This window comes from Cebus imitator, unplaced genomic scaffold (genome assembly GCF_001604975.1).
Source record: "Cebus imitator isolate Cc_AM_T3 unplaced genomic scaffold, Cebus_imitator-1.0 Scaffold81, whole genome shotgun sequence".
NCBI classification, from domain to species: domain Eukaryota; kingdom Metazoa; phylum Chordata; class Mammalia; order Primates; family Cebidae; genus Cebus; species Cebus imitator.
In genome coordinates this window covers 5182901-5193347 of record NW_016107396.1, presented here as the reverse complement: position 1 = coordinate 5193347, position 10447 = coordinate 5182901, and the positions used below count along the sequence as shown (strand labels likewise).

General features: G+C 35.6%; 1 protein-coding gene across 7 annotated transcripts in view; it reads right to left on the bottom strand.

Moving 5' to 3' along the window:
- The window catches only part of ECHDC1 (ethylmalonyl-CoA decarboxylase 1), a 53230-nt gene that overhangs the window by 21584 nt on the left and 21199 nt on the right, over nt 1-10447 (bottom strand). For all 7 annotated transcript variants that reach the window (XM_037740241.1, XM_017533322.2, XM_017533323.2 and 4 more), the window contains 2 exons: nt 3462-3514; nt 1814-1894 (listed from right to left, as the gene is read on the bottom strand). In XM_037740241.1, coding sequence (XP_037596169.1) covers nt 1814-1894; nt 3462-3514 — 134 coding nt within the window. The remainder of the gene's footprint in view (nt 1-1813; nt 1895-3461; nt 3515-10447) is intronic.

The following is a 10447-nucleotide window of genomic DNA, read 5'->3' as shown; positions in this document are numbered from 1 at the left end:
AAAAAAAAAAAACAAAAATCTACTTTTAAGTGAGAAAGTGATCAATGTTTACCCTGAACTAGAGGTCGGAATGGACTGGGAAGAGGCATACAAAAACATATATATAGGGGTGACAGAAATGTTCTCAATCTTGATTGTGGAGGTGGTTATATGGGTGTATATATTGATCAAAATCCATTTATACTACACAATTAAAATGGATTCATTTTATTGCATATAATTTGTAGCTCAACCAATTTTTATTTTTATTTTATTTTATTTTTCTGAGGCAGAGTCTCACTCTGTCACCCAGGCTGGAGTACAATGGCATGATCTTGGCTTACTGCAAACTCCAGCTCCCAGGTTCAAACAATCCTTCCACCTCAGCCTCCCAAGTTGTGGGACTACAGGCATGTGCCACCAGGACTGGGGGATGTATTTTTAGTAGAGATGGGGTTTCACCATGTTGACCAGGCTGGTCTCAAGCTCCTGATGTCAGGTGATCTGCCCGTTTCAGCCTCCCAAAATGCTGGGCTTGCAGGCATGAGCCACCACGCCTGGCCTAAAAATTTTTTAAATGTACAACACAATGTTTTAAAATATCTAGAGCACTACATGCCAGCACAGAATGATCTTCTCTTCAGTATCTGAAAGTGAGATGAAAAGTTTACTAGAAGTCTTCTCTTAATATATGTTCCAATATTTTTCTTAGCCAGGATCAAGCATATAATGAATTGTTTTAAAAATGGCAAGGCCAGGGTTAGCCCAAAGGTTGGAAAACATCTCAAATGAAAAGACAGTGAGTTTCAGAGTATGCCAGAATGTTACCGTATTGGCATTAGTAAGAAACAGCTGTATAAGGTAATATTAAAACTCTAAGCCACAGTATTATGTGAATATTAATGTAAACTTTAGGTTAAACATGCTAAAACCTATATATTCACTATCTTATTTAAATCTATTTACAAATATTTAAGGGAGATACTTCCATTTTATAAAGAAACTGAGATGAAGAAAGGTAAAATACTTGCTCAAAGTCAAAAGGATAGAAGCGGCAAACTGGGATTCAGCCTAGGTCCACTTGATGTCAGTGCTCAGGCTCTTACTGTTCTGCCATTTACCTCTAATTATGCAACATATACTGCCTTTTGCATTATAAAGAGGATCCAGTGTGTGAGCCTGCACAGATAACTTACAAATCATTGTACTGGTCTCCTTATAGCCAGCTGCATTCGTAGGGCTTGGGGATGGTACTGAGAAAGCAGTTTAAAACATGTCTAAAGCATTAGATTCTACAAAATGTCATTTCTATATTATATAGCTATCAATTACTGAAAATAATTATAGGGAAGAGCTATTGGTCCCAAAGAACTTTCTCTATCTTTATTCACTAGTCTTCCCAAAAGACCCACAAACCTGCTATAAATCACAGCAGAAAGAAGACAAAGGGATCTCAGAAAATTTCTTTTTATTGGTGAGAAGACAGCTAAAGCAGTCTTTCTTCATTCTATTTTTTCTTTTTTAAAGTTGCTTACCTTTGTTTGTGTAATTCAGAATGGATTTTAAAGTTTCATATATTTCCTTAGCTTTCCTTCCACAAGTTTTGCTAATTGGGTTTTGCTCTATTCAAAATCTCAAACCATGTGTTTTGTTAATTTTTTGAAATGCATAGTAATGAAGTAATCATGAAATTATATTAAATTAAAATTATCTACTTTAATGACTGACAAAAAGAAAATATTCAGAAAATAGGTTTATCTTAAGAATATATAAAACATTGATATTAAGGCAAAAATAATACTTGTGCAAGAAATTAATGCAATTTTCATCCTACCTGAAATCACATGCTGTAGTAAATTCTGCTCCTCCACCTAATGCCCAACCTTGAACCAGCGCAACACTTATTAAAGGAAGTCTGTATATTGAAGGAAAAACTGATGTTACTATTTTTAATTTCAGTATTCATTTACAAATGTTAGTTTTTAAAAAATTTTAAATGCAGTGGAAACAAAATTATTACACTGCTTCATAAAAAAAACACACACACACATCAAAGAATAGAAGCTTGAACCTGTACATCATGAGAAGAAAAACAGTGTAATTAATACTAAAGATACAACAGTTCACAATAAATGCCTGTAAGTTTATCAAAATACCTCCCTGAATCATTATATACTTTAAAGTTATAGCCATATTGTAACTTTCTTCCAAATAAATGGATACTTTTGTCTAATTTACAGCTCCTGGAACTTTTCAGCAGCTGGCTCTTCAGAATAATTCCACGTGATATTGCCTTTGTCCATTTTTATTGGTATCAGGTTAAAAGTTGGAAAATTAAGGCTATATCCAAAGGTTGGAAATGTGTCACAGAAGATAGAGCTTGAAAACTGTGTTATGAAGGTTCCTTCAAAAATGTGCTCATTATTGCCTGAAATAATCCATAGACTAATCCTATATGAAGGCATAATTTTACAGTAAAAATAAATCTTTTACCTTTCCTGTTTGCAAAGACCCACTTTGCAGGGGTGTGTGATACAAAGTAAATCAGAAATGTTTTGCAAGTATGAAATTTTTGTAGGCTCTAACCTACAATGCAAACACGCAGGTCTAAAGTAACTGAAAATTTCCTAATATACACTGCTCCCAAGTAGAAAGGTTTATTTAAAAAATAATAACATTTCAGATTTACCTAAGAAAAAGTCGAATGCACTAGGAAATGGGAGGTGAACAGGGTTGACGACAGTATTTTAGAATAGTAATGTTATGATTCTATTACTCACTCTAGACTCTCAGATACAATGAGTACCAAAAACAATTGGTACTCATGTTGGTGTCCAATTAATAACCTTGCTTAAATAAATAAGAATTTCCTTAGTTTTCATAATTTTAAATTTGTCCACATTCAGAATATGAAATTAGAAAGCTAATCAGCCAAAACATGTCACAGTTTGTAATCTCAAACATACCCTGATAGGCCAAGAAGAATTTTTCTTCTTTGCTTCTTTATCTAGGTGCAAAGTGAATTCATCTTTCTTAGAAAGCTGTAAAAACTTTCCAATCCATAGTTCTTTTTCTCCTCTCCTCTGGATATAGACCACTTCACTACACATTCTACTAATCTGGATTATTAGGTAAACTTTATGTGTCATCTCTTGATCAGTATGCTCTAATATCAGTATTTAACTTTCCCAATATCTATTCCTAAATATAGCTAGTTATATAAGCTCTTTAGGGAAAGGGAATATGTCTTAAATTCTTCTAAACTTTCATTTCTCTTATTTTTAAAATATATATGTATATACTTCATTAACATGTAATTAAATGATTATTCTCTATGGCACACACACAAAAAAACAGTGAATCATTAGAATAAATGTAATTTGAAAATCAGCTATTATTTCTTAACTAGTACAAATAATGGAATAGTAAAAAGCTACTTTTGGTCTTTTAGAAATCATATTTTAAAAAGAAGGATGCATTACCTCATAAATCTTGTTAAGGTGTTTTGCATGAACATGCATAGGGCCATTCCATCCTTTAAATAAAAATAAGCAGAAACACAAAGGTATAATGAAAATATTACATTAAAATTTTTTTTAATTAAGATTTTAGAAAGTAATGAAGCCAAAAACATATCTTTTCTAAACAATGGCGTTTCCATTTAAAACTCTTTGATACTGTCTGAAATATAAATAATGTTGTATTTGACTCTGTTGATATCCTAAGGTCCTTGAGCTCAGTCTTGCATGAGGTATTAGCAGAGACCTAGGGATAAGAGATAGATTGGCCAGGCACAGTGGCTCAGGCCTGTAATCCTAGCACTTTGGGAGGCCGAGGTGGGTGGATCACCTGAGGTCAGGAGTTCAAGACCAGCCTGGCCATCATGGCGAAACCACATCTTGGGGAAAAAAAAAAAAAAAGAGAGAGAGAGAGATCACATACCCTAGAACACTATGGAGTTCTACTCAGGGTAATGTCGGGAGGAAAGACATAAGATACACCCATCTGTTTTCCTTAAGAAGAGAAACATATAAAAGAAGGAGGGAAAGAAGGGAAAAGTTGTGTTAAACTTTGATTTTTAAAAAATATTTCCAAGGCTTTATCTTGGTATTGCCACAACTTACAATTTTCTTTCTTTTTTTTTTTTTTTTTGAGATGGAGTTTCGCTCTTATTACCCAGGCTGGAGTGCAATGGCACCATCTCGGCTCACCGCAACCTCCGCCTCCTGGGTTCAAGCAATTCTCCTGCCTCAGCCTCCTGAGTAGCTGGGACTACAGGCGTGCACCACCATGCCCAGCTAATTTTTGTATTTTTAGTAGAGACGGGGTTTCACCATGTTGACCAGGATGGTCTCAATCTCTTGACCTCGTGATCCACCCGCCTCGGCCTCCCAAAGTGCTGGGATTATAGGCATGAGCCACCGCGCCCGGCCTACAATTTTCTTAAACAAATTTCTTAAGAGTAGTCGAAACTCACTGCCTCTTCTTTTTTAGCTCACATATTTTCTTCAATCCAGTGTAATCTGGCCCTCAGCCTTATCCCAAAAAAACTCTCCTCAAAAGCTTTTAATAGTTGGGCACGGTGGCTCACGCCTGTAATCCCAACACTTTGGGAGGCCGAGGTGGGCAGATCACCTGAGGTTCAGAGTTTGAGACCAACCTGACCAATATGGTGAAACCCTGTCTCTATAAAAAAAAAATTTTTTTTAAAAAAGCTTTTAATAATCTCCTACTTGTCAAATTAAATGACTTTTCCTTATTCATCTCCTCTCTTTCCGTAACACGTATTACCTTTCTTTAATCAGTTTCCTCATTCTTATGTTCACTCTCACTTTCTAGCAACATTTTACACTCCTGATTCTCTTATTTGTTTGTTCATTTCCAGTATTCTTCCTTGACTCTTCTTATCCAGCTAATCCCCTAAATGCATGCAGTTTCAAAAATCCAATCCATGATTTTCTCTACTTATAATTTCTTTTTTTGAAAGTGCTAACATCTACTAGACATTTTCATATTCTGCTAGCACCTCAAACTCAGCATGGCAAAACCATCTGAAAGTAAAAGAATTGAGTTTGAATCCTAGTGCTGCCACTTAATAACAACATGAACTTGGGCAAGTCATGACGGAAATTCAGTTTCCCCAACCATAAAAAAAATTTTTTTTAATCTGTGCTATTTGACTTAAAGGATGTTTAGAAAGATGAAAATATACCTAGACACTCTGTAAAAGATTGCATAAATTAAGAGGTCTGTGTTACTGGAAAAAGTTAGTGTAAGACTTCTGAGCTAGTGGTCAATAAGGCTCAGAATTTTCGTACTATGTTTGACTTTCTCATTTCACATTCAATTAGTTACCAAGTACTTCCCCTTGGATCTTCCTTAAAAATATTTCCAATATTAATCCCTTCTTTTTATATTTTTGCTGCTGCATTAGTTCAAACCCGTGTTACTCAAGCCATGATTAGGATGTAAGATGGCTTTGCTTCTTCTCACCCAAGGACTAATCAGACCCCAAACTGATTGACTTCTGAGATCAGCAAGATTGGGTGCGTTCAAGGTGGTAGGGGCGGAGACAACAGCTTTGCTTCCTGACTGATTTCTGTATTTAATTTCTTTTTCATTTTAAATATAATCTTCCATCCTGCTACCTAATAAACCTTCCTGTAGGATGATGATAGAATAAAATCTAAATTTCTTGGCAAGACCACCTGATCCCAAACTATCTTATCAACTTTATTGACTACCATACCCCTCATCCAAGCATCCTAATTTCACCACACAAACTATTTGCCATTCCTCTAACACCTTACACTTATTGTGGCTCCTGTGTCTTTGCTTTTGTCATTCTTACTAGTTGAAATAGGCTGTCCTTCTCTCTACCTATTTCAAGGAATGCCCAGATAATATATTTTTCCATCAAGATGTTCTAAATCTCACAATAACAGTTTTCTCTTTTGTGTTTCCATAGTATTTTTATTTTTATGCCTTAATTATAGTACTTATAAATTGTGTTGTATGAATATGTGTTTAGATGTATTATCAGACACATCATCTCTATAAGGTGCGGACTAGAGTACATAATATGTTCTCACAATTTTACCAGAGATACAGAAATACAACAACTATCAAAGTATATACAAAGTGCTTGAACAAACTAGAGTGTCAAAGAAGAAATTATTCATTTTTTATTGGTATGGACTTAGTTAAGAAGGCTTTATAGAGGAGACGGGCAGGTAGCATTTGCTAGGTGTAGACAATAAGTCCCAAGATGGTGACAGTATGCCTTCTCCCGCCTCAGACGCTTGTAAAATGTTTGGCACGTAGTAGGTGTTTGTTGAACTTAACAAAATTAGATGAATTTTAGATGGAGAACTATGTTTATTTATAAAACAAATGCAGTCAAAAAAAGGTAAAAGACAATGTGGAAGGAATTTCCTAATCCAAAGCTGTTATCAGGAACATCAGTGCATCTCACAAAGTGATGATAAAATTAACACAGGCACAGAGAGCTAAAAAGCTTTCAAAATGAACTGGTTTATCCTCTGCTAAAAACCTTTCCAATAAAGCCTGTTCTATTACCTATATCAAGTAATTTTAATATGCCTATTTTCTCTTGCTAGATTTAGATTACTTAAAATTCCAATGAAGTATCTAGAATTCGTAGACATAAAAGTGAAGCAAGTATTAGCCTGTGTACTATTATAATTTTCATTCAAAAGACAAAAGGCACACTAAACATGTCTATTAGAAGCCATATGAAATAAACGGTTAGGAGCACAGATTCTAAAGCCTATCTGACTAGGTTTAAATCTGGACTCTAGCACTTTCTGATTAGTTTGACTTTGTCAAACCTGCTTAATTAAACCTCTCTGTCCTATAGTCTTTTATCTGCAAATTGTGATAACAGGAGTGCCTATTTCATAATGGAGTTAGTAATAATTAAGTTATGGCACAAAATGAGGTTAGAACAGTGTCTAACATATAGTAAGAGAATAAAAGTTACCTATCATTATTATTAATATTACTAACAATACTGGCAATAGATAATGAGTATGTTTTGGTTTTAAGTGTATCATAAAACAGAATTTTAAGCAGTATTGGCCAACATGCCCTAGAGATAAGAAAGATTTAATTAAATTCTTCCCCCAAAGCTATTAAACCCACGATGGTTAAATGCTCTGTCCTCTCACTGGTTTGAAGAAAGAAAATAAGCCAATAAGAGATACCTGTGATAGAATAAGCTGTGGGTGAGAAACCAATAAAAAGCTCGACCTTCTTTAAGGTAGGAAAGCTGGCAGCTGAGAAGTACTGAAAAGTTTTGGAAGCTGATGCAGACAGTGGTATCTTCATGCTATCTGGATGATGCCTGAGAGCCAACCCTATTCCTCTAGCTCTTTCTTGTAAAACAAGGATAAGAAGGACAATGCTCAATCATAATGCCAAAAGGAATGATTAACATCATATGTACTCTAAGTCATATTTATAGTGGCTTAGCCTGTAGAAGTATCTTATTTAGAATCATAAATAATCCTCTTTCTTAAGTGCTTGTTGTATGGATTTGTTAATTTCCTCAAAATATATGGAAGGGTTTAGAGAAAATTAAAAATAACTTGTCTATTGACAAGGAAATTCTCTAAACTCTTCCACATATATATGTATATATATATGTATGGAATATTGTTCTGTGTATGGAATTCTATGTATGGAATTCTGTTCTTCCAGGCTGAAGTGCAGTGGCATGATCTCAGCTCACTGCAACCTCCACCTCCTGGGTTCAAGTGATTCTCCTGCCTTAGCCTCCTGAGTATCTGGGATTACAGGCACACACTACTATGTACATCTACTTTTTTTGTATTTTTAGTTTCACCATGTTGGGCCAGGCTGGTCTCAAACACTTGACCTTAGGTGATCTGCCCACCTAGGCCTCCCAAAGTGCTGGAATTACAGGTGTAAGGCACCACGCTCAGCTGCTTGTCTATAAATTAATCAGGCTATGGAACCGTACAATAGTAGTGGCAAACACAAATAACTTATATAAGAACGTTGGGGTCACTGTAGAAATTTAAGCAACAGAGATCTAAGGAATAACAGGTTGGTAGAAAAGTAACAAGGAAAGTTAAGGGACAAAGGAGGATATAATTTTCAAGGTAGATTAAGAGCAGAAGAGTTTCTATGTGCCAGACTTTTCCTGGAGGCATTATACCCATCTATTACAAAGTAGGCAGGTTTTTATTTCCCCATATACTGAAGCTTCTTTCTAACTGCACTTTGATTACTTACTCCCTCTGAAAAGAAACTTCTTGTAGCCTACGTAACATCTGTGGCATCAAATCCAAGTCTTAATATTTAAACATTTTTTGTTTTATTTTATTCCTTTGTCTTTCCCATAACTTTTCAGCAGGGTTAATCCTTGTTTTACCCTAGTGGATCTCCTGGCCTCTACCTTCTCAACCAAGAATTAACTGCCTAACAGGGACAGATGGAGCTCTTTTCCTGCACAAAAGGCAAAGCATACCAAGATGCAACCAACTTCTTATGAGATCAGTTACACTTAAAAGAAAAAAACAGAATAATACATAACAAATATAATAATATGTTGATAGGGTTGATGCTCTTATGAGTACATGAGGGTTTCACTGTATTAGTCTTTCTGCTTTTACCTATAATTTGGTAATTTACATTAATAAAACCTTTTTAAATCTTTAAAAAATAAGCAGCAGTAACATCAAAATAATTATCTTTTATAAGAAAAGCCATTTAATAATCACTTTCAAGTATTTTATTACAATTAGAAGTGAATATAATCTAATTGCAAAACTTATCATATATTTCAGTTATCTCATCATCCTCAGAAAGCAAATTCACCAAATAAGTAGATGCTAGTGATGCATCTGTAACAACAAAGAGTATTTGGATAAAAAAGAGCCTCATTGACAAACTGTTTACAACTTAAAGTCATGGTAAGTTTCAGAATGTTTTGGTCATAAGGGGTAGATGCATTTATATGCTGCAACTACAACTCATATATAATATATGTATGAGCCTCAAAAGTCCTGAGGACATTTTAAATTTCAGCTTTACACATATTTATAGTCCCTTCTCAAGTATATAGGAATACAGTTTATAGGAAACAGAAATATCAAGAACTTTACATAAACTATATCTAGTTCTTGTTAAATTTAAAATCATCATGTGATAAAACACACCCCATACTTTATACATATTGTTACATTTCTTAAAATAATCCATAAAGATAATATTCAAAGTGCTTATTTTTATGTTATATATTTCTTATACTATGACTTCAGAGATTTCATAAAAGTATAATAAAGAATTCATCTACCCTATAAAATGTTTTAAATAGCTGGGCATCAGGCCAGGTCTGGTGGCTCATGCCTGTAATCCTAGTACTTTTGGAGGCCAAGGCAGATGGATCACCTGAGGTCAGGAGTTCAAGACTGGCCTGGCCTACATGGTGAAACCTCGTCTCTACTAAGAATACAAAAATTAGCCAGGTGTGGTGGCGGGTCCCTGTAATCCCAGCTACTCAGGAAGCTGAGGCAGGAGAATTGCTTGAACCCAGGAGGCAGAGGTTGCACTGAGTGGAGATCACGCCACTGCACTCCAGCATGGGCGACAGAGCCAGACTCTGTATCAAAACAAACAAAGAAAAAATAGCCAGGCATGGTGGTTCCCGCCTGTAACCCTGGCACTTTGGGAGGCAGAGATGGGCTGATCACTTGAAGTCAGAAGTTCAAGACCAGCCTGTCCACCATGATGAAACCCTGTCTCTACTAAAAATACAAAAATTAGCTGGGCATGGTGGCCTGAGCCTGTAATCCCAGCTACTTGGGAGGCTGAGGCAGGAAAACCACTTGAACCCAAGAGGCAGAGGTTACAGTGAACTGAGATCGCTGCCACTGAACTCCAGACTGGGTGACAGAGGGAGACTCTGTCTCAATAAAATAAAATAAATGTTTTAAATAAAATAAAATTCTAATCGGAGTTCTAAGCATACTCATTGTAAAGCAGATTCACAGTTCCATATTTCCTTGATGAAACTGGCAGATGTACATAGCAACAAGTGACAAACACTTGCAGTAATATTTAAAGGATTCGGTCACACTACCCTACTCCTCAGCTGTCAATTAAGATTAACGTCAGGCATTGAAGAGAACAGATTGCTTGGAGAATGTAGGTACGAGAAAGAATAAACTTTACTAAGTGATTTCTTATTTGAAGCTGAATAAAAACTTTCTCCATGTTTTCCTACATGACTTATGCCAGATCAATGATGTATATATAAAACAATTAGTGGGCTGGGCGCGGTGGCTCAAGCCTGTAATCCCAGCACTTTGGGAGGCCGAGGCGGGTGGATCACGAGGTCAAGAGATCGAGACCATCCTGGTCAACACGGTGAAACCCCGCCTCTACTAAAAATACAAAAAATTAGCTGGGCATGGTGGTG